General features: G+C 44.8%; 1 protein-coding gene across 2 annotated transcripts in view; it reads left to right on the top strand.

Annotated features, from left to right (window-relative positions):
* Nucleotides 1-24,866, top strand: part of LOC144730142 (catenin beta-1-like) — a 69,061-nt gene that overhangs the window by 12,820 nt on the left and 31,375 nt on the right. For both annotated transcript variants that reach the window (XM_078610728.1, XM_078610735.1), the window contains exons 3-7: nucleotides 6,115-6,336; nucleotides 12,916-13,169; nucleotides 13,579-13,817; nucleotides 14,821-15,022; nucleotides 24,298-24,442. In XM_078610728.1, coding sequence (XP_078466854.1) covers nucleotides 6,115-6,336; nucleotides 12,916-13,169; nucleotides 13,579-13,817; nucleotides 14,821-15,022; nucleotides 24,298-24,442 — 1,062 coding nt within the window. The remainder of the gene's footprint in view (nucleotides 1-6,114; nucleotides 6,337-12,915; nucleotides 13,170-13,578; nucleotides 13,818-14,820; nucleotides 15,023-24,297; nucleotides 24,443-24,866) is intronic.

The raw sequence follows: 24,866 nt of genomic DNA, 5'->3' as shown, positions 1-24,866 counted from the left end.
AATAAGCAAAGAAAATAAACAACACGTTAAACATCGATATTGCGTTACATCGGTTCTCATACATCATAACTCCGACGAATTTCCTTTTTTGTTTTTGCTCAACAGGGTTACATTTGAATTAAGCAAAGCAAATTACAACACGTTAAACATCGATATTGCGTTACATCGGTTCTCATACATCATAACTCCGACGAATTTCCTTTTTTGTTTTTGCTCAACAGGGTTACATTTGAATTAAGCAAAGAAAATTACAACACGTTAAACATCGATATTGCGTTACATCGGTTCTCATACATCATAACTCCGACGAATATTCATTTTTGTTTTTGTTAAATCCTGGGAAACGCTAGGTAGCGGTTTCGAACGCATTTATGCGTCACCTTCCTCATGTTGCCTGGTTTACCACTTATCACTTTGATAATTCGATTACGGTTTTCGGGTTCGTCTTTGTAGTTTCCTTTCTCACTCTCTCGCGTCGTGATAGTGTGTGGTGAAAAATTGTGCTGCACATACCCAGAATTCGCGCACACGACCCACTTTGACACTTGGTTCGTGGCGTTCTCTCTCTCTGCGATTACATGCACATTTGCCGAGTCAGTGTGTCGATTTACTCCTGTGCCTCGTAATGTTGCCCTTTTTGTTTTTACGAGTGTGTTAGATTCCAACACCATTCCCGATATGTCATGAACATTCGTCTCCATTTTAGCACTCCGATCCACATAAATTTTGGTTTCCCTTGAATATTTTTCATTCAAAGGCTCACGCCTGCGCTCCTCAGGGCGTGTCTCTGTGTGCTCTCTTTGTCTCTGCTGTCTGTTATCTACTGTCCGATCACGCCTCAATGCAACCCTGTCCCTGTATTCGATCCACGCGTCATTTACAAGAGCACTGCTCGTGTTTTTGCCCGCCCTGTCACTTGCAGCCTGCTTGTATTTCCCATTGAGCTCGGGGTTTAACAAAACCTCGGCGAGTGGTTCATCCTGTATTTGGACCGCATTCTGTGTTATTCCTCTATTCCCTCCTGGTATAGCCGGTGGAGGAATTGGTCGGAATTGGATCGATTGTGTTTGACCTCCCATCCTGCGATTCTCCTGAATGTTCGCATCCATACCTCCGCGGTCTGTGTAACACCTTCCCGCTAGGTGGTTATCTCGCCATCTTAGTGTGCAACTTTGGCCTCGTGTGTGTCGTGGCATGGGGTGTTGGTATGGTTCTGTTTTGAACCTCCCCCTCCTGCGATTCCTCTGAATGTTCGGCTTTGTGCCGCTCTCATTCTCGTGCCAACCTCTCTCTGGGTTATTTTGCCATGTGTGCGTGCGCCCTTGCTCCGTCCTGCATTGTGGGACTGCTCGGTGATTTTTATTCCTCTCTGAGAGGCTGGGTTCCTTATCCCTCTCCCTGTGTTCTGGATCCGAATTACGATTCTTAGCTCTGTATAACCATGCCATGTACGCCTTGCTCTCTATGCGGCGTAAGGATGCGGTTTCTGGATTCAAAACCATTCTCACCCTTTCTGTAATCTCTGGGCTCAAGGATTCGAAAAACATAATTTTGAACATTTTATCTCCTTCGTGGTATTGATTCACATCGCCTGCGTAATACGCTCTTTTAAATTGTACGAGGTAGTCACGTGGATCTTGGTCCATGCCCTGGGTCATCGATTTTACAGCATAAAACCCCTCAGTGAGTCGAATATTCTCCAAACTTCCGAATCACTGCCAGGCTCAGTTGTTTAAAATCATTTCTAACCTTGTGTGGTAGTGACTTTACCCATGGAATAGATTCTTTCTGTAAGCTCCGTTTCAACAAACTCGCTTTTTCATCCCGTCTTCTCAGCCCTCTAATCATTGCCTCCTCTTCTACTGTTGCGATATGTGTGTGTATATCCATAGTCTGATTGTGTGGGTCAAAATCGGGAATTCTGACTAGAGCCTTGTCCATCAATTTAAGGGTTTTACTGTTGAATAAGTATTCCAAAAGTTGATCGCCGACAGCGTCATCATCAAACAAGTTATCATCAGGCAATCTGTCACTTTTATCTGTGCTGTGTCGCTTGTGTTTAAGTGGCGTGTATTTTTTGTGTGCGCGCCCAATGCTGTGTCGCTCGTGTTGCCATTTCCCTTCAGTTTTTGCCTCTGCCCTTAGTGGAGCATGTCCAGTCGACTTTACTTTAACATTTTGCCTCCCTCTATCTGTGAAGTCAGTCTCACATGTTTATGTTTGCATATGTATCTCTCCCTCCCTTCTCTCGAATTGTGAGGGTTTCCCTTTGTCAAGGATTTTTTGTTCGATATCCATTATTTTTTCCCGATCAGTCCCTGGACTCTGTCCACGTACCCAAGAGTGTGATTTACTGTTACTTCCATATTTATTCTGTGGATCAACGTCTGTGAGTTTCGCTGTTGTCGCGAGCACTGATTTCTCCTCCCTTACGATGGTGTGAGGACATTTTTCCTCGTTTATTAGAGACGATTTCTCTCCTGTTTCCTTTCCGAATTTTCCTTCATTCCACAATCCCTGTCTGTATGCCTGTGTGAAAAGGAATGAGTCCTGTCCTGCCTTTCCTGTAGTTTTTGCATCGTGTTCGCCTTCGTTACATTTTATCCAGTCAATTAGTTTCCCCCGAGGTGTGTTCGTGTTATCGATACAGCTCCCTTCCCATATGTCTCTCTGACTGTACTGCTTTGTAACAGATTGGTCGGTACGTTTTAATACGAGCTCCCCGTATCCCGTAACCCATTCAAAAATTATTCTTAATCCTAGCATCTTAGGTATGGCAAGAGTTACTTTGACAATTCCTTTTAGAGTGCATATAAAACAATTATCTCACAGAGTGTAGTCAGTTTGACTCGAGCTATTGTTATTTTCCGATTCAGAGTGCGTACCTCTAACACCATTTATCACAGGATGCAATCGGTTTGATACGATATTATCTTAATTCCACTGTCTCTGTTTCAACCTGCTATTCTGGGTTTTAACCTTAGAGGGCGTTTTTTTTTTTACGCCCGTTTACAATCACAATGCAATGTTTGGTCACGATATTCTGGTTAACACGAAGTGATTCATTCCATCATCCATGCAAAAACACTGTCTGTGAGAGATCCCGGACGACGCCACCCATTATGTTGTGTGTGTCGGAGTTATGAAATTTTGATGAAAATTAATGAAAATTAATAATTTTCCGAAAAATGCGCAAATCACATTAATTATGTTAATGTGTGTATTAATATGCATAACTTATGATAATGCATGTGATTATATGCATACATTATGATAATCACGGAGATATTTTATGCGGATGCTTGCGATGATGTTAGTGTGTGCAGTTATGATAATTTGGCTCAGCTTCGTCTATCCAGAGTTGTCAATCAGGATAACACGATTATCATCGATTAAATATTTACCGATTATCCTAGCGTGTGTTATGATATTTAAGGTCACAGTTTCAGATCTCATCACAGGTACAGCTCTTATGGATAAGAGAGTTTTGCATGGACTTGGAAAGAAGCACTCGAACAGTTGGTGTGAAGCAATTTTATTCTAACAAGCATGTGACATTCTATCATGCAGGTCAAACATGCGTCAATAATTCATGAATAACCAAACCCCTATGCATTTGCGATATCATGCGTTCGATTAATATGAATAACTAAAATTCTTATGCAATTACGAGACTATGCGTTTGACTAAAATGAATGAATAACTCAAAACTCTTATGCATTTAACGAACTGAATGACTAAAAAACCCTCCTAACAACCAGGCATCTCATTAGTTCATTTTTGTATCGATCACAATCGGCGACTGGCCGAGTTTGAAAACAAGCATGACACACTTCATTTTGCGGTAATAAAAATCACTTATTATACCCAAGAGGCGAAAGTATATGTCAATAGATTCATCAGCAAGTGTGAAATCCTTTTAACGGAAGGTTGGAGTCAATGGTGGGTGAGGCGTGTTGCGGGAGAGCGAATTTGGCTCGGTTTTAATTAATTCTTCCGCGAGACTCTAAGATAAAGGAAACTGGTTTGACAAGATTTCCTCTGTGTTTCCTTGAGTCTGTGTGTGGGAAGCGATACGACCTCTCTGCTGTCTGTGCGAGCGTCAGCTGACACTTTCTCCGCTGTGAGGTGAGCGGCGGCGCTCGTCCAGAAGGCTTTGACTCTTTTCCTCCACGGCGGGATGACGAGTCGGTTTTGGTTGATGCGGGTCGATCTGGGTGTCGCTCGTTGTCGTTCGGTGGCGCGCGGTGGCGCTCGCTTGGCGCTCGCTTGGCGCAAGGTGGCGCAAGGTGGCGCAAGGTGGCGCTCGTTCAGCGATCTCCGCCTTTCCTGCGGGTTGTTCGCTGGTCGTCACTCTGACGAGGAGCGATGCTTCGTTCGTGGCAGGGTGGACGTTGGCGTCTTTGTTGGCTTCACTCGCAGCTCTGCGACTCAGGGTAGCGATTCTTCTCAGTTGGTGCAGACCTCGGCTTGTAGCGGCGCGTCGCTACCTCGCGAACCTTGTCCTGCTGGATGACGAAAACTTCTTCGTTGTCGGCGTTGAGATGAGATGGGGCCCGTGGCCCGGACGATGTGGTGGGGCCAGAGGCCCTGACGATCTGAGTTGGGGCCCGTGGCCCGGATGATCTGCCCTGGCGACGAGATGGGGCTCAGAGCCCTGGCGATATTTTTTGGATGGATTTTCCTTCGGTTTATATTGAGAAAATCCCCTCAGTTTCCAGAGTTGTTCAAAGTCTGTCAATAAACCTTCCTGTGGGTGGGACCATCTGCATCCGTGTGTGTGTGTGTCGTGTGCGTGTCCGTCCGTGTGCTTCGCGTGCGTGTTTGTCTGTGTGTTTATTAGCTTTGAAGACACAGCTGTGTGTCGTTCTGGAAGGGGGGGGGGTGGGGCCTCGTGACGGCGCCACCGAAGTTATCCATCAGACCGATGATTCGCGTCGAGTTATATATATATAAAAGAAATATTCGAATCCATGTTTTTGTTACTGAATAATATTTGTCGCGAAAACCTACGCGTTAAGCGAGCTTAATTATTCCCTCCCTTGTGGGATCATATCTTTTGTCTCACACAGCTTAAGTTGTTTTGGTTTGGAAGTTGAAATGCGACTTATTTCCATTATGCCCCAGTTATGCCGAAACCGTGTTCCCGATGTTTCATCGTGACCCGATCTCTCATGGAAATGTTATTTCCTTGCGTGTGCAATTTTTGCTGTCCGTGTTGTGGGAAGACAAAGACGGTTGTTTCCACGGTGGAAGCACCCGGCGCATGCGCTCATTTATTTATTTCCGAGAGCGTGTTAATTTCCTTTGTTAAGAATATAATTATATATTCCTCCGTGGTGCCCGGCCCTGCAAGGCTGTTTCCGAGAGGGTGTCATTCCAACCCCTCGCCTGCCATTCCCCCCTCCCTTGTTCCTCCTGTGTGAAATTCGGGGAGTTTTTATGATCTTGATTACCCTTCTTTCATGCCCTCTTTCCTTTGAAATGAGGTGTGCGCACATCTGTGGGAGTGTGGGGGCGTGTCCGTTCTCACGTTGCCCCGTGTCTATTAAAAAAACGATATTTTATATGTTGGCAGAATAATTCTAAAAAAAAATTAACAAATAATATTTAAAAAAAATAAAAAGGGGGCGTATACACAACAGTGGGCTGTACGTGTATACAGCCGGACGCAATTTAAGTTTCCATTCATTGTTGGTTGTGCTATATCAACTGCCAGATGAAGGCTGCCCCAAGGCAATGCCATCCCTCAGTCTCGTGATGAATCAATTTAGCTCTTGCACGTGGCCCTGTTTCCCCATGAGTGCATTCCATCCTTTAGCTACGATTCCGATGCCAGTCTCGATGCGCAGGTGTCGTTCATTCTGTGTGAGTGTCATGCCCCAAGCCCACGTTTTCTTAACAATCCATGCGGTGCCCGTAACCTGCCTGTGTGATACTTAATCCACGCGTTGCTCTTCCCGTTTCTCTGTGTAATTCTCAATGTGTAATTCTCCGTGCTGATTTTGCACGATTTCCAACTTTTGTTCTATTTATTTTCTTCTTGAAGAAAATAAAAGCTGACTTTTGAAAATCTAAGCGGGAGAGGTGAGGGCTTGGTATTGTCACTTGCAGCTGACTTCATGGAGCTGGACATGCAGCTGGAACCTGACCGCAAGGTGCAGGTCACCCAGTGGCAGCAGCAGTCCTATCTGGACTCGGGCATCCAGTCCGGGGTGAACACCACGGCGCCATCGCTCAGCGGCAAGGGCAACCCCGAGGATGGAGAGGAAACGCGCGTCGTCTATGAGTGGGAACGGACCTTCAACGCGAACCTGTCGCGAGACCACACCCCGGGTATGCGCCACTTTCGACTTGGCTTTCTTGTTTCATTTGGATATATGAATTGAGTGCACAAAGGAACCTTATGGCAGGACCCCGGGGTCCCATAAGCCCCCGACTCTCACATAAACTGCGTTGCGACGTTATTTTATTTCTGTTGAAGGCGAACGATACGGCAATCTATTCATCTCGAAAAGCTCTACACGATGCGCTAAGAAAAGTTTAATAGTTTAGCTTTTTCTGCGCATTCATCCTCGCTGCACTTGGACGACATGACAGAATTATCCGTGTCAGGTGGGTCACGGTGTTTATGTGCGCGGTGGGACGTAGTTGCCAAAAATACATTAAGTAATTACGATTTTGACTTCCGTTTATTCGGGACCCTGGGGTCCCGCCAAAAGGTTCAAAGGCCCTTAGGCTCGCACAAAGTCCCGTAGGCCCACACAGAAGAAGCCAATAGGCCCACACAGAAGAAGCCCATAGGCCCACACAGAAGAAGCCCGTAGGCTCACGCAGGCCCCATAGGCTCACACGGTTGCTACAGGCCCACAGAGACTATAGGATTACAGTGTTCATGATGGGATCCACTTGCTCAAAATTTGCATTCATTTGACATGACACAGCAGCAAAATGACACACAGCACCGTGGTGGCAATGTTAACTCCCTCGACTGGTATGCAGGAGTTCGTGGGTTCGATCCCGACCCTGATGCCTGTTTATTGGGAGTTTGCATGTTCACTCCGTGGTCACATGGCTTTTTCTCCAAGTCCTTTGGTTTTTTCTTCCACATTTATAATCGACATGTGTTTAGAGTATTTGGCTGCTATAAATGTCCACATGATGAGCCACTTCATTGAGCTATCATTTGTGGCTAGGTCACTTCTGAGAAATAACTGTATAGCTCAGTGGGCCTTTGCTGGTGAAAAAAAAAAAGTTTACTTGAGGAACATCGCCCCCTACTGTTAAAAATTGGCAAAATTGGAACAATCCTTCCCCCATCTAAAACCAGGCTGACTCCAACCCCTAATACTACAGCTATCACCCCTATCACTACCCCTATCATTACCCTGTCACTACCCCAGCCCCTCTTTCACCTCTCCCGCCCATCCTGTCACCATAACTATTCAACCACTTTGAATAACTCATATTCTTTATTTTAACCACTATCACTTTAAGATGTTTTTTTGTTCATGTTTTTTGTTTGTTGCGGTTGCACCCGATTCAAGAGCCGAATGGCTCACAGGGTTATACCTAATAAATGAACTTGAACTTGAAATCATCTTATGCACAATTTTTTAATTGTTGTAAAGCGCCTTGGACGAAGGCGCTATATACATATAGGTAAGATTAGATAACGGTGCACGTTCCGGGTTATCGCAGTGACGCGTTCTGCGTTGCGCGAAAAGTGTTCCCCGGACGGACGAACCAACCGTGTTACAGCAAAAACGCGTGATATGCGCACCGCGCATTAAGCGGGGACTTGGTATGTATGTAAGTTGAACTTTTGTCCATGCACACCGTGGAGTGCCACGGTGGTGAGATGTTTCCATAGTGATTTTTGCTATTCACAACAGATGTCAGCACCAATCTGCCTGTTGTACCACTCAGAGCAATAATCTTGGCATGGATATCCCAAACCTAAATATTTGTTTTCTTTTGTAATTCTCAGAGCTGGAATTTAGCCAAATAAAATGTATAGCCAAACTATAACGATGTTATTCATTGTACGGTCGTTGAGTGACCAGGCTAAGATGTTATCTCCCTCGCCTGGTATGCACGCGACTGTGGGTTCAATCCCGACCCTGACGTCATTATATTTGGAGTTTGCGTGTCTCTCTCCCCATGGTTGCGTGGATATTTTTTTCTGAGTTCTCTGGTTTTTACCTCCACACGTAGAATTGGCTTGCGTTTAGAGAATTTGGCTGCTATACATTTCCACATGAGCCACTTCGTTGAGCTATATAGCTCAGTGGGCCTTGGTAAAATAAAAATAGTTGAGTTTTATTTTGATTTTAAGCTTCCGTGACTGCAGGGATTCATATTCTTGGTTCTTTCAGTAAAGTCACGTAGAAGGGAAATAATAAAATAATAGAAATATAAAACAATAAAAATTATCACGACGTTTCGACTGCAACACAAGCAATCATCATCAGGTGTGAAATCCACAGCAATAAAATTTGATGATTTCTTGTGTGCAATCGAAACGTGAGAATTGTTATTGTTTTATATTAGTATTATTTTATTATTTCCCTTCTACGTGACTTTACCGAAAGAACCAAGAATATATCTTCTTGGTTCTTTCGGTAAAGTCACGTAGAAGGGAAGTAATAAAATAATAAAAATAAAACATAATAAAATGAAATAATTCTCACGACGTTTCGGCTACAACGCAAGCAGCCGTCTTCAGGTGAAGAATGAGACACTACCAAGCTAGGAGTTTATATATAAACTGGGTTGGAGGTGGAAGAGCGCCTTAACAAAAAGAATGTGCATATGAAGAGGAATTTAGCATATTTATGGTCATGGAAAATGCGTAGGAGGTGGGCGGGGGGGTTTCAAAGTCATATTATGCCCATGCATTATGCAGGATCAGCAGCACCAAGGGGGGGTGCAGGGAGTAGCATTAACAAAGGAAAGGAATGTTAATGATATGTAGCTGCAGTTACTAAACAACCACGTAGAAAACTAAAGTATAAACTACATAAAAAACTAAAGTATAAACTGCATAGCACCATCAGTATACTTACTATACTCTACAATAAGCTGAGTTACTAACAGCAAGTAATACATTACAATTCTACGTCGTAAAAATTATATAATATGCTTCTATCTAAACTTCATTCTCTTACATCAGACGAGCATATACCGTACTATATACTGCCATAGATAAACCCAACATTAAATGATATACTGTATTGCTATAAACCACCCTATACCCTATACATTTCAACATAACACTATGTATTATTCTACCCACCCTAATGTGTATCGAAATGGTTTATTACGTCCTTCCAATGATTGCTAAGCCAGAATCCATCTTCTCGGTTAAAATTGTCTCTGTGTTTGTATATGTGGATCGCCTCATGAACGAATCTCTCATGATAGCCAGATGGCTTGCAGAGAACCTCTGTCTTGGAGAAGTCAATGTCATGTGAGCCCACTGAGTTGTAACAATGATCTGCCACGGCTGAGGTGTTTGTCCTACCGTGTTTCAGGTCAGCTTTATGTTCACGGATGCGGTCCGTGACATGTCGTTTGGTTTCCCCAATGTAACTGCTACCACAGAGGCAACTTAGTTTGTAGACACCACATCTTTTACAGACGGTACCAGATCACGGATTTTATGTACTGTGTTGAATCGGACCTGGATCTTGTGTTTAATCAGGATTTTGGAGATCTTTTTTGTGACCCCAGCAATGTAGGGTAAGGTGATGGTCTTGAAAGGCTCCTCAACAGGATCCTTCTTGATGGTTGGAGTGATGGCTTTGCGGATTGTGTAGTCGGAGTAACCATTAGCCTTAAGAGCTTGGCGTACTTGTTTGAGTTCACTGAAAATGTGTTCATGGTCGGAGATGCATTGGGCTCTATGATATAGAGTCTTGATGAGGGAATTCTTCTGGGATGGATGGTGGTGGGAATCCGGTTTTAGGTATGCAACCATATGGGTAGCTTTCCTGTAGACAGAGTGGCTCATTGAACCATCAGGTCTCCTTTTGATTAGGACATCCAAAAAGGGTAGCTTGCCATCTTTTTCGACTTCCATGGTGAATCTGATGGCTGGGTGTATGGAATTGATGTGGTCGAGAAATTGGTCTAGAGCAGGCCGGCCATGTGGCCAGATGACAAAAGTGTCGTCTACGTACCTCTTCCATAAGGTCGGGCGTAGAGTGGCAGTCTGGATGGCGTCCGTCTCAAATTTCTCCATGAAGATGTTGGCTACAACCGGAGATAGGGGGGAGCCCATTGGGGTGCCCTCAATTTGCTTGAGCTAATTCAAAACGCTCATCTTTGCTGATGTTGCTAGCTGGCATCTTAGCGTTTTAATCAGCAAAGATGAGCGTTTTGAATTAGCTCAAATAAAAAAGAGGGATGACATTGTCATCCTCTCAGCCGACAAAGGCAATGCCACTGTCATCATGGACAAAATAGAATACAACAACAAAATATAAGAACTACTCAACGATGGCAGCTATACAAAAATAAAAAGAGACCCCACCAACAGCCTCGTCACTAAAACCAACAAAATCATTTCTGATTCAACCGCATTATTTGATCAGACCAAACAGTTCTCGTTGAAACCTTCTGCAGCCAGGCCACCAAGATTATACGGCTTACCAAAGATACATAAAGAAGATACACCTCTTCGTCCCATTGTCTCTACTATCAACTCCCCCACCTATAAATTGGCTCGTTTTTTGTCTGAAATCCTACGGCCTTTCACTGGAAAAACCACCTCTGCGGTACTAAACTCTACTGACCTGGTATCGACAATCAAGGGGATTGCCCTGTCCCCAGATGACCTGCTTGTCAGTTTTGATGTGGTTTCCTTATTCACCAAGGTTCCTGTACCTGACACCATCGCAATCATTGAAGACTTGGTTCATCAAGGACTGAATGCTGGGGTACCCCCCCTGGTGGGACACTGCTTAACCAATACATACTTCACCTGGAATGAAACTTTCTACAAGCAAATTGAGGGCACCCTAATGGGCTCCCCCCTATCTCCGGTTGTAGCCAACATCTTCATGGAGAAATTTGAGACGGACGCCATCCAGACTGCCACTCTACGCCCGACCTTATGGAAGAGGTACGTAGACGACACTTTTGTCATCTGGCCACATGGCCGGCCTGCTCTAGACCAATTTCTCGACCACATCAATTCCATACACCCAGCCATCAGATTCACCATGGAAGTCGAAAAAGATGGCAAGCTACCCTTTTTGGATGTCCTAATCAAAAGGAGACCTGATGGTTCAATGAGCCACTCTGTCTACAGGTAAGCTACCCATACGGATGCATACCTAAAACCGGATTCCCACCACCATCCATCCCAGAAGAATTCCCTCATCAAGACTCTATATCATAGAGCCCAATGCATCTCCGACCATGAACACATTTCCAGTGAACTCAAACACGTACGCCAAGCTCTTAAGGCTAATGGTTACTCCGACTACACAATCCGCAAAGCCATCACTCCAACCATCAAGAAGGATCCTGTTGAGGAGCCTTTCAAGACCATCACCTTACCCTACATTGCTGGGGTCACAAAAAAGATCTCCAAAATCCTGATTAAACACAAGATCCAGGTCCGATTCAACACAGTACATAAAATCCGTGATCTGGTACCGTCTGTAAAAGATGTGGTTCCAGACATACAGTACCCTGGTGTCTACAAACTAAGTTGCCTCTGTGGTAGCAGTTACATTGGGGAAACCAAACGACATGTCTCGGACCGCATCCGTGAACATAAAGCTGACCTGAAACACGGTAGGACAAACACCTCAGCCGTGGCAGATCATTGTTACAACTCAGTGGGCTCACATGACATTGACTTCTCCAAGACAGAGGTTCTCTGCAAGCCATCTGGCTATCATGAGAGATTCGTTCATGAGGCGATCCACATATACAAACACAGAGACAATTTTAACCGAGAAGATGGATTCTGGCTTAGCAATCATTGGAAGGACGTAATAAACCATTTCGATACACATTAGGGTGGGTAGAATAATACATAGTGTTATGTTGAAATGTATAGGGTATAGGGTGGTTTATAGCAATACAGTATATAATTTAATGTTGGGTTTATCTATGGCAGTATATAGTACGGTATATGCTCGTCTGATGTAAGAGAATGAAGTTTAGATGGAAGCATATTATATAATTTTTACGACGTAGAATTGTAATGTATTACTTGCTGTTAGTAACTCAGCTTATTGTAGAGTATAGTAAGTATACTGATGGTGCTATGCAGTTTATACTTTAGTTTTTTATGTAGTTTATACTTTAGTTTTCTACGTGGTTGTTTAGTAACTGCAGCTACATATCATTAACATTCCTTTCCTTTGTTAATGCTACTCCCTGCACCCCCCCCTTGGTGCTGCTGATCCTGCATAATGCATGGGCATAATATGACTTTGAAACCCCCCCGCCCACCTCCTACGCATTTTCCATGACCATAAATATGCTAAATTCCTCTTCATATGCACATTCTTTGTGTTAAGGCGCTCTTCCACCTCCAACCCAGTTTATATATAAACTCCTAGCTTGGTAGTGTCTCATTCTTCACCTGAAGACGGCTGCTTGCGTTGTAGCCGAAACGTCGTGAGAATTATTTCATTTTATTATGTTTTATTTTTATTATTTTATTACTTCCCTTCTACGTGACTTTACCGAAAGAACCAAGAAGATGAATCCCTGCAGTCACGAAAGCTTTAAATCGAAACCAAGAAGATACTTTAGTTTTAGTTTAACTTCTTTCGCACCGTACGTAGCCAACTGCTAACCGGTTGCCGCAAGGATAAAACTCATCCCCACAACGGGTGGGTGAGTGGTGGCATGACGGTCCTTATGCCGCCGACTTATCCGTGCCCACAGACGCCGAGAGCCACTTTGCGTCGACGCGCGCCCAGCGCATCCGAGCGGCCATGTTCCCAGAGACGCTGGAGGAGGGCGCGCAGGTGCCGGCCACGCAGTTCGATGCCGAGCAGCCGACCAATGTGCAGCGCCTGGCTGAGCCGTCGCAGATGCTGAAGCAGGCCGTGGTGAACCTCATCAACTACCAGGACGACGCCGAGGTGGCGACGCGCGCCATCCCCGAGCTTACTAAGCTGCTCAATGATGATGACCCGGTGCGTGGGTGACTAGGCAATGTGGCAACCTCCACACGTGCACAGACTCATTACACGCACACACACACAGACTACACACACGTAGACTCCCTACAGACATATAATTCCTACACACATAGACTACACGCACAGGCTCCATATACTCACACAGGCTCCATACACTTAAACAGGGTCCATACACTCACACAGGCTTCTTACATACACCGTGACTAAATTGTAATGACACCCAGGAACATCATTCCTCCTGTGAAACTACTACAGACTCTATCTGAAACATAGCGCCTTCCTTCGTGATAGCCTTTCACTGTTGGAATGGTGCAAATACTATATATACTCAATTTTGAACATTATAACTCTGTGTCCCAACCGAGCTGTGCTCATCTGCCGCGGGTGCGTGTGCGCGCCGCAGGTCGTGATGGGTAACGCCGCCATGATGGTGCATCAGCTGTCGAAGAAGGAGGCGGCTCGCCACGCCATCATGGATTCCCCCCAGATGGTGGCGGCATTGGTGCGCGCTGCCCAGAACACCAACGACATGGAGACGGCTCGCTGTGCTGCCGGGGCCCTCCACAACCTGTCGCACCACCGCCAGGGACTGCTGGCCATCTTCAAGTCAGGAGGCATCCCAGCCCTCGTGAAGCTGCTCAGGTGCAGCCCGGCGGCGAACGCAAAACGCGCAAGGGGCAGCCGATTTAACAAACAGCGTCGTGCAGCCTCTGACGAACGGGAGATTGATGGAGAAGTTTAGGTCCACAGTTCAAGTGTCTTCTGAAGTCGAGATGGTCTTCCAGTTAAGCAGGGTGGTGGTACATCGGTAACACTTGTGCCTCCCAGCAAGAAGGGCCTGCGTTCGATTCCCAAGTCGAGTGACTTTCTGTGTTGGAATTTGCATGTTCTCCTTTCGTTCTGCAGTGTAAGTGTGCGTGTGAGCGTGGAGTTTGTATGTGCTCTCTCCGTTCTGCAGAGTGTGTGTGAGTGTGGATTTTATATGTTCTCCCCCCATTATGTGGGTGAGTGTGAAAAATTATCTGCAAATTACTCAATTGGCAATACAAAGTAGTAACATCGTCCCCTACTGTGAAAACTTGGAAGGACCGTCCTGAAAAAGAGTTAAGACTGTGAGGCTTTTGTGGGTAAACAAGCGTAGTAGTAATAATAATATAAAAAATTATGGTTTCATGATAAATCGAATAAAGGATTTGGTATGGTTGAGTTACAAATGTTAATGCCATGGACAGTTCATTAGTTCAGCAAGGGAAACCACACACAAGTGCGAAGGCAGCTTGTACCAGTGCCAACAATTGCCCAAGCTCTATGACCCTACATTGCATTGTTTGCCCTACTCCTTTCGTGGGTGTTATGCTTGTGGGAGGAAACCGGGGTATCCATAGAAAACCCTCGCATGCAAGGGTGGCTATGCTGTGTCCTCATATGGATGGAAACAGATGAAGATTAATCCATTTACTGTTCTGCCATCTCCTGGTGAGTCAGGGTATGGCAACATTTACGCCCACGGGAAGGGAGTTTCACGACACCCTTGTGATCCACCAACGCTTGCCTCCACAGTGCTGAAATACAGGTCACTTGAGTAGCTGCCACTACCGCCACCGCCCCGGCTAAAGTGAATGTGATTTTTCCCGTGCGATGGTAGCTGCCCTGTGGAGTCAGTGCTTTTCTACGCCATCACCACGCTGCACAACCTGCTGTTACATCAGGAGGGCAGCAAGATGGCCGTGCGCCTGGCAGGTGGCCTGCAGAAGATGGTGGCCCTGCTGAACAAGAACAACGTCAAGTTCCTCGCCATCACCACCGACTGCCTGCAGCTGCTGGCTTACGGCAACCAGGAGAGCAAGGTGAGCGAGCCGGGCTTGTGAAGCATCGTGTCGAAGCCGGTGCCGTGGAGATGACGTGGCCCAGCGGGAGTGTGATCGCCGTCCGTTGCAGGTCACTGCGGCACATATTGAGCGTAACATTACTACTACTACTGTGCGCCGTCTGCTTCACAGCGAACCGACGTTAAAGATCCCGTGATGTGTTCTGGCGTCATGGTCTAAAATTTGACAGATTTTAATGAAAACGCCACGGCGGCGAGATGTTATCTCTCTCGCTTGGTATACGGGACGTCGTGGGTTGAATTCCGACCTTGACGCCTGTATATTTAGAGATTGCATGTTCTCCCCGTGGTCACATGGATTTTTCTCCAGGTCTTCTGTATTTTCCCTCCATATTTAGAATCAGTATGCATTTAGAGTATTTGGCTGATATACATTTCCACATGATAAGCCACTTCATATTCTTTGGGTCTTTCGGTAAAGTTACGTAGATAGGTTCAAAGAAAATAAAAAACTACGACGTTTCGATCACAACACAAGCGATCGTCATCGGGAGGAAAAAAGATGAAAGCTGCTGAGGCAGACTGTTTTAAAGGTTTAAAATGGGTGTAGCCCAAGGTTCAGTAACGAAGTGGGCGGGGCTAGTGATGTTAATGTGAAAGATTAGCATGTTAATGTAAGATCGGAGGGCGACATTCACGGTGAGGGCGTGGAGGTGGCTATGTTAATGTGAGAGATTAGCATGTTAATGTAAGATCGCAGAGCTGCCGCCACATCGGCGCGCGAGGTAGCTGTGTTAGTGTAAGAAATTTAACCTGTTAATGTAAAATCAGAGAGCCGAAAATAACAACTAACATTGGAAGGTAGGATGGAAACATCACAGCCAGTTATGACTTAGACTGGTTAATAACGTCCTTCCAATGATTGCTCAGTTTGTACTCATCTTTGTTGATAGCCAGTGGGTTTGCCAAGTACCTTCGTCTTGGAGAAATCAATTTCGTGTGAGCCCAACGCATTAAAACAATGATCAGCCACGGTCAAGGTATTGGTCCTACCGTATTTCAGATCTGCCTTATGTTCACGAATATGGTCCGAGACATGTCGCTTAGTTTCCCTAATGTAACTACTGCCGCAGACACAGCTTAGTTTGTAGACGCCGGGGTATTACATGTCAGGGATCACATCCTTCACAGATCGGATCAGAACACAAATTTTATGTACTGTGTTAAATCGAACCTGGATCTTGTGTTTGCTTATGATTTAGGAAATATTTTTCGTGACCCCTGTTGTGTATGGCAAGGTGATTTTTTTGATTGGGTCCTCAGATGTTTCCAACGAGTTGGGGTGATAGCTTTACGGATTGTGTAGTCTGAATATCCATTCGTCTTGAGAGCTTGGAGTACGTGTTCCAGTTCACTGGCTAGGTGATGATGGTCGGAAATACAGCGAGCTCTATGGTTGTTGTTGTTGTTTTCCTCGCACTTTCTGTTTATAGGTGGCGTTGTGTCGCCACTTTGGAAGGGTTTAACCAGAGATCAATCGATTTAATTTTTGGTCCGCGTTTTGGGCAACTGAGAAAATGGGAGACGTCTTCTGGCATTGCTTGGGTGGATTCCATTTTGGTAATCGGCTAGCATGGAGCAGTAACCTGAACGGAGTTGAGCTATTTTTATGCGAATTGCCCGGGTCAGGGATTTCTCGTCGTCTGCTATGGGTGGGGGCCAACCCCCTAGCACGACATTGGGCTTGTAGGCGTTCAGGCAGTGCATGGTGGCAGTGGTGTGCAAGTGGTTCAAAATTTATTTGGTGGTGCTATTTGGTGGAAGAGCATTTAAAGTAGATTGCACGTTGGCAGAGCTGGGGCTTTGAGTAGCTTTGTGCAAGGATGCGTTGTCGAGTGGCATGAAGCCAGATATTGATCGGTGAGAAGCTTGCAGTGTTCTTGAATCGGAAGAACTTTGGTTTCTTGGTGGAGATGGTCAATGGGCGCCATAAGGTGGCATCCTGTAGTTAGGCGAAGTGCCTGGTTGTCAGAGGTTTGGAGCTTTTGGTAACCTGTAGAGGAGAGGTTTGGGTACCAAATGGGACTGGCATAATTAATGATGGGATGTCCAATGGCTTTGTAGGTTAGGAGTAAAGTCTCCTTTTGTTGACCCCAAGATGTGCCGGCTAAAGCTTGTAAGATGTTATTTCGTTTGGTAACTTTTGCATGCACGTTTCTGCCGTGTTGAGCGAAGCTAAACATGGTGTCAAAGGTTACACCTAGAATTTTGGGGGTTTTTGTTAGTGGGAGGCGTTGATTGATTATTATGACGTTGGGAGTAAGTTGGATTTATGAGGATCAGGTGTGAAAAGGGTGACTTGATTTGGATGTTGAGAGTTGAAGCGATCTATTGGCTTGAAAAGTGCTAAGCCGTTTTAGATACGAGTTGATGGAGTTTTCCATTTTGGGTATATTTTATTAGAAATGTAAACTGTGATGTCGTCGGCATAGCTGACTACTTCTACTCCGTTTGGAGGGGTTGGTAGATAGTGGAGGTAGGCGTTGAACAGCGCTGGGGATTATATGGAACCTTGGGTACTCCTGCATGAATGTTTCGTGAGGAGGATTGAATATTACGAAAGGGAGTGCGTGATTGGCGGCCCCTTAGGTAATTTATAAGCCAGCAAACAAGGCCTGATGGTAGCGTAGAACCCTGGATGATGTTGATGAGCGTGAGGTGGTTAACGGTGTCGAAAGCACCATTGGTACCTCATTTGCCAGTAAAAAATATGATAATTGGTTTTTTACCCTTTTATCTGGCAACAAAACTGACACCTTTTTTACGAGGAGTCATGTTTGCATATACCACAATACCTGCAGTCATAATGCAAACAAAAAACACAACTCTGATAATGTATGCACTGTCCTTGAAGTTGATTGGTCCACACCCGAGACGGCTTTCCTTAGAGCCTAGTCTCACATGGGTTGGACCAGATGACGCCAAAAGGCGCACAACAAGATCAAGGTAGGCGACGATAGTGTGAGATGGGGGCTTTTTCCCATTGAAACCGTTTGCAATTTGGGTGGTTGGGTTGAGAAGAGCTGTTGTTGTTGAGTGTGCAGGGCGAAAGCTATGTTGGTGAGACGATGGAGTTAATTCGGTGGTGATGATTGGAAGGATGAGGGCCTCTAAAATTTTGATTGATGAGCAAAGTAGGGAGCCTGTAGGATGTTGCTTGATTTAGGTATTTGCCGGGTTTTGGAAGTGGGATGATTGTCCATGATTTCCAGATGGCCGGAGTGCCGGTTGCACTGTAGTGAGGCATTAATGGTGGAGGTGAGAAACTTTATGCCAAGGGGGCGAGGTGTTTGAGAAGGGGCATAGCGCTGCCATCCGGGCCAATTGTGGAATAATTTTTGGCTTTTTTATAGCTAGTTTCACCTCTTCAATGGTAACTTGGGGGGCGCCGTTTAGAGGTAGTTCCTTGATTTGACGGATTATTTGACGGGCGGATTTATTAGAAGAGTGTGGGATGACTGATGAGACGTTTGTTGAAGTGGTTGGCGATGTTATTGTTGTTTGACAGATTTGTTGTTGAAATTGATTGCATAATTGGGAGGCGGTTTGGAGTGTCTGTCTAAAGCTTTGATGGTCTTCCAAAGTTTTGATGAGTTTTGGCGATGGTCAAAATATTCAACAAGCTCGTGCCAGCGTTCTGTTTTTGCTTGATTGATTCGTTTTGTGATTTCAATATTGAAGGCTGGGATTTGTGGCGATGTAGGATTTTCAGTCCTCAGAGTAGGTTCATTAGCATTGAGGCTTCTTTAGGGAGGCAGGGAAGGTGTTGCTTGTAGCAACCTGCTGGGATGGTGTGCTTGGTGGTAGTTGCGATGATGTTTCTGAAAATCTTTTCAGAGTTATGTGCAGGTGTGTGGATATGGTTGATGTTGTCGGCGAATAATGCTTCTGATTCTGAAGTAAAAAGTGTCCAGTTAGCTTTTTTAAAGTTGTAATACAAGCGGTTTAGGAGTTTGTGGAGGCTTGGCGGCATTGAGGGTCAACACAATTGGTAGGTGGTCGGATCCAAGGGCCGTAAAGACTTGCCAGTCGATTGATGAAAGCAGGTTTCTTGACGCTATTGAGATATCTGGTGAGGATGAAGGGCCAGATGACGGAACTCTGGTTTGCATCTTTTCATTAAGTACCCCATAGGGGGAGCCATTCAAGATATCGGCAATGAGGTTGCCACGTGCATCTGAAAGGGAAAAGTGCCAAAGTTTGTTGTGGGTGTTGAAATCTCCAATAACAATTGAGTCGTTGTTTGGTAAAAGTTGATTTATATTGAACTGATAGTTGCGAGGGCATGAACTGGTCGGTGGGATGTAGACATTGATTATAGTGAGTGGGCCTAGATGGGATTTGATACGGACGCTTAAGGCTTCTGTGGTGATATCAGAAGGAGGCAATGGGATTTTAATTTCTTCAAATTGAATGCTTTTATGGATGAGAAAAGCTAAACCGCCACCAGCTGTTGGTCGGTCTCGACGGAGCAAAGTTAAATTTTGATAGTTGGGCGGTCGAGAAGTTGATTTTAATTTTGTTACTTGTATGGCGGCTATATTAATGGTTAAATTTCGATTTAAAGCTTTCATGACTGCAGGGATTCATCTTCTTGGTTCTTTCGGTAAAGTCACTTAGAAGGGAAGTAATAAAATAATTAAAATAAAACATAATAAAATAATTCTCACGACGTTTCGGCCACAACGCAAGCAGCCGTCTTCAGGTGAAAACCAGGTCTGTCGAGGCGACAGCGTCTGAATGAAACAGCACCATGCTTGGAGCATATATTTAAGCTGGGTTGGAAGGGGGGGAAAGGGCGCCTTGACAAAAGAATTTGCATATCAAGAGGAATTTAGCATATTTATGGGAAATGCAGGTATGTGATTTGTACTACTTATGCCCGTGCATTATGCAGGATTAGCAGCATCAAAGGGAGGGGATTTGGGAAAAGCAGGTATGTGATTTGTACTACTTATGCCTGTGCATTATGCAGGATTAGCAGCATCAAAGGGAGGGGATAGGGGTAGCATTAATAAAGGGAAGGAGTGTTAATAGTATGTAGCTGCAGTAACTAAAACCACCACGTAAACAACTAAAGTATAAACTACATAGTATCATTAGTATACTAAATATACTTTACAATAAGCTGAGTTACTAACAGTAAGTAATACATTACAATTCTACGTCGTAAAAAATATAATATGCTTCCATCTAAACTTTATTCTCTTACATCACACGAGTCTACACCGTACTATATACTGCCATAGACAAACCCAACATTAAATTATATACTGTGTTGCTATAAACCACCCTATACCTTATACATTGTAATATTACACTATGTATTATTCTACCCACCCTAATGTATATCACACAGCTGTATATTCACTATACAATTACGATACTATATATTACTATGTACATTATATTAAGCATATCAATTTTATACTATTTGTTATTATACACTGTACCATTGACCGTCGTGTGAAAGATACTAAGAGGAAGCAACGAAATATGTCAATGGGAGAGTAGTGGTAAGGAAACTTGCAGCGGAGCAAAGAATCCATTCCCTGCGGAGAGTACAATGCCAGTGAGTGGCACGCGGTCTGAAAGTCACCGTAAACGTGAACACAATCAGTTAAGATCCGAAATGGTTTATTACGTCCTTCCATTGATTGCTAAGCCAGAATCCATCTTCTCGGTTGAAATTGTCTCTGTGTTTGTATATGTTTTATTTTTATTTTTTATTACTTCCCTTCTATGTGACTTTCTACGTGACTTTACCGAAAGAACCAAGAAGATATATTAATGGTGTTTTGTTGTAGAAAGGTGCTTAGTTCAAAAGATTTGTTGTTGATGTTTAGTTGAAGGATTTTTAGGTCGTTTTTGTTGTGGATGTTTTGTTGTGGTTGAAACGGTGGTTGCGATGGATGAGATGGTGGTGTTAGTGTGGTTGTGCAAGGTGGAGTTGTTGGAGTGTATGATGTACAATATTTGCAGAACCAGCCGGAATTTGAACTGGGGATGCGGGCTAAAGTAGTGCAGTATTTGTGGTACCAAGCTTTACAACCGTTGCATTGGATATAATTTTCAGTGACATTCTTGCCGCAACTGCCACAAGGGAAAAACGGGCCTGGATTCAATTCGACGTCCCCAGCAATAATGAGAAGCCAGCTCCAGTATGCTGGGAGGCCTGGGCTGGCTGGCGAAAAAGAGGAAAAGTGCGAGGGGTGATGTTGCCATTTGCAAGTGCTTTCGTAGTACTTGGTCTGTCCACTTCGAACAAGCGGCAACACTGGAAAGGAGCTCTATGGTGTAGAGTTTTGATGAGGGAATTCTTCTGGGATGGATGGTGGTGGGAGTCAGGTTTTAGGTAGGCATCCGTATGGGTGGCTTTCCTGTAGACGGTGTCCCATTGAGCCATCTGGTCTCTTTTCGATTAAAACATCCAAGAATGGTAACTTGCCATCCTTTTCCACCTCCATGTTGAATTTGATGGCCGGGTGTATGATATTGATGTGAATGAGGAATTCTGAGCTGGTCGGCCATGTGGCCAGATGACAAACGTGTCATCTACGTACCTCTTTCACAAAGACGGACATAGAGTAGATGCCTGGATAGCATCTGTCTCATAATTTTCCATGAAAACATTGGCTACAACTGGAGATAAAGGAGAACCCATTGGGGTACCTTCAACTTGTTTGTAAAATGTTCCATTCTAGGTGAAGTACGTGTTGGTGAGGCAGTGTCTCACTAGGGCCGGGACATCAGCATTCATTCCATTGTTGGACCAAATTTTCAATGATTGCAATGGTGTCAGGCACAGGAACTTTGGTAAACAAAGAGACTACATCAAAACTAACGAGCAAATCACCTGGAGATAGTGAGATGTCCTTAATTAACGATATCAAGTGAGCTGCGTTAAGTACAGCTGAGGTGGTCTTACCAGTGAATGGTTGTAAGATCTCGGACAGAAATCAGGCCAGTTTGTAGGTAGGTGAGTCAATTGTGGAGACGATAGGACAAAGGGGTGTACCTTCTTTATGGATTTTTGGTAAGCCATACAATCTGGTGGGTCTAGCAGCAGAGGGTTTTAAGGAAAACCGCTTGGTTGGTTCAATTAAAGATGTCAAATAAATGATGATTTTGTTGTTTTTCATAACGAGGCGGATGGTGGGATCTCTTTTAATTTTGGTAGAGCTACCATCATGAAGTAGGTCCTGAATTTCGTTATTGTATGCGGGTTTGTCCATGATGACTGTTGCATTGCCCTTGTCGGCTGAGAGGATGACGATGTTCTCTCTCTTTAACAATTGAGAAAGCTCAAAGCGCTCATCCTTACTGATGTTGCTAATAGGTGTCTTAGCATTTTTGAGGATTGCAGCGATTTCCGATCTTGCCACATCTGCAGTAATGTGTCCCAAACCCTTAAGGGCTACGTCGACCTGGGCAATGATATCATCAACTGGGATGTGTTTAGGGGTGACTGGGAAATTCAACCCTTTAGCTAGAACCGATTTTATCACTCCAACCGTCGTGAAAGAACCATCTGAGGACCCTATCAAAACCATCACCTCGCCATACATAGCAGGGGTCACCAAAAAGATTTCCAAAATCATGAGCAAACACAAGATCCAGGTTCTGATCCCATCTGTGAAGGATGTGATCCCTGACATGCAATACCCCGGCGTCTACAAACTAAGCTGTGTCTGCGGGAGTAGTTACATTGCGGAAACTAAGCGACATGTCTCGGACCGTGTTCCTGAACATAAGGCAGATCTGTAACACGGTAGGACCAATACCTCGGCCGTCGCTGATCATTGTTTTAATGCTTTGGGCTCACACGAAATTGATTTCTCCAAGACGAAGGTACTTGGCAAACCCACTGACTATCAACAAAGATTCGTTCATGAAGCCATCCATATATATATGGACACAGACACAATTTCAACCGAGAAGATGGGTACAAACTGAGCAATCATTGGAAGGACGTTATTAACCAGTTTAAGTCATAACTGGCTGTGATGTTTCCATCCTAGCTTCCGATGTTACTTGTTATTTTCGGCTCTCTGATTTTACATTAACAGGTTAAATTTCTCACACTAACACAGTCACCTCTCGCGCCGACGTGGCAGCAGCTCTGCGATCTTACATTCACATGCTAATCTCTCACATTAACATAGCCACCTCCGCGCCCTCATCGTGGATGTTGCCCTCCGATCTTACATTAACATGCTAATTTCTCACATTAACATCACTAGCCCCGCCCACTTCGTTTATGACCCTTGGGCTCTACACCCATTTTAAACCTTTAAAACAGTCTGCCTCAGCAGCTTTCCTCTTTTTTACTCCTGATGACGATCGCTTGTGTTGTGATCGAAACGTCATAGTTTTTTGTTATTTTCTTTGAACCTATCTACGTGATTTTACCGAAAGACCCAAAGAATATCAATTCCTGCAGTTACAAAAGCTTTCAGTCAAGATAAGCCACTTTGTTAAGCTATCATGTGTGGCCAGGTGACGTATGAAAAACAGCTATGTAGATTAGTGGTCTTTATCTGATCAAATAAAAATATATTTTTTACTTGGCAGGATCCTCCTTAAATTAACTCGTGAGAGTCAGAGAGGCTTTCCCGGGTAAACGAACATAGTACAAGCAGACCTCGTTTAGCACGACCCCGTAGAACGCTGATTTGTTATAGTGCTCTTTCTCCTGGCAAAATTTTTACAAAAAAAACTGAAATGAAAATATCTACACAGCACTTCCGCGTGAGAACACACGGCAGCGCCGACCAAAGAAACGTACCCCTCCGCAATATAATTATTACGATTTGTGCTCACGATTGTTTTGCTATGTAGCCACATTGGGAAAAGAAAGAAAAGAGACCAGGATAGTCTCAGGCACCACCTAAAAGAAACCTATCCACAGACATTTAGCCTGAGGGCATCACGAAGACCCGGATTGGGAGCGCAGCAGCTCCAACTTTGATCCCATTACAGTAGAATGCACTTGCGAGTACAGTACATAATACTTAGTGATGTTATCGTAAGACATTTTTACTTACGATAGAATGTTTACCATCTGTATTATTAGCACTATTACCGTTACCCCAATGAAGCCCTCATATACTGCTCATATGAAATAAATAACGCTGTCGGGAACGCATCGCCGATTTGATTAACGCTGAGCGAGCTCTGCCTGTAATAAATAAATATTCGTGACAAAGCTGTGTTTTTGGCTTTGGCTCTCAGTTGATAATCCTGGCAAGTGGGGGTCCGGCTGGGCTGGTGCACATCATGAGGACGTACACCTACGAGAAGCTGCTATGGACCACGAGTCGTGTACTCAAGGTGCTGTCCGTGTGCCCCAGCAACAAGCCCGCCATCGTCGAGGCCGGTACGCCAGCATCCCCAGCCACACCCCAACAACACCCCCGACTACACTCCCAACTACACACAAACTATGCTCTGACGACAACCCAACCACACTCCCAACCACACTCCCAACCACACTCCCAACCACACTCCCAACTACACTCCCAACTACACCCAACTCTACTTGTGTAGTCTCGCAGGTCTCTTCTTCCTTCTTCTCGAGGCTTGTGTGTGTGTGCGTGTGGCGTGCGTCACACACACCCTCAGTCGGAGACGAGGTTGTCGCAGGAGGCACCGTCTTTCCTTTATTATGTTCACACCACCAACTCCGGCTCCCTCTCTCACGACCACGCTGCCGTACATCCCGGTCCAGACACGACCACGTCCGCGTTGCACCGACGGCGTCGACCGAGACAGCCAACTACTGTTCGGCCGCGCAATGATCA

This window comes from Lampetra planeri, chromosome 2 (genome assembly GCF_965212315.1).
Source record: "Lampetra planeri chromosome 2, kcLamPlan1.2.h2, whole genome shotgun sequence".
NCBI classification, from domain to species: Eukaryota; Metazoa; Chordata; class Hyperoartia; order Petromyzontiformes; family Petromyzontidae; genus Lampetra; species Lampetra planeri.
The sequence above is the reverse complement of the archived record's forward strand: the minus strand, read 5'-3'. Positions and strand labels throughout refer to the sequence as shown.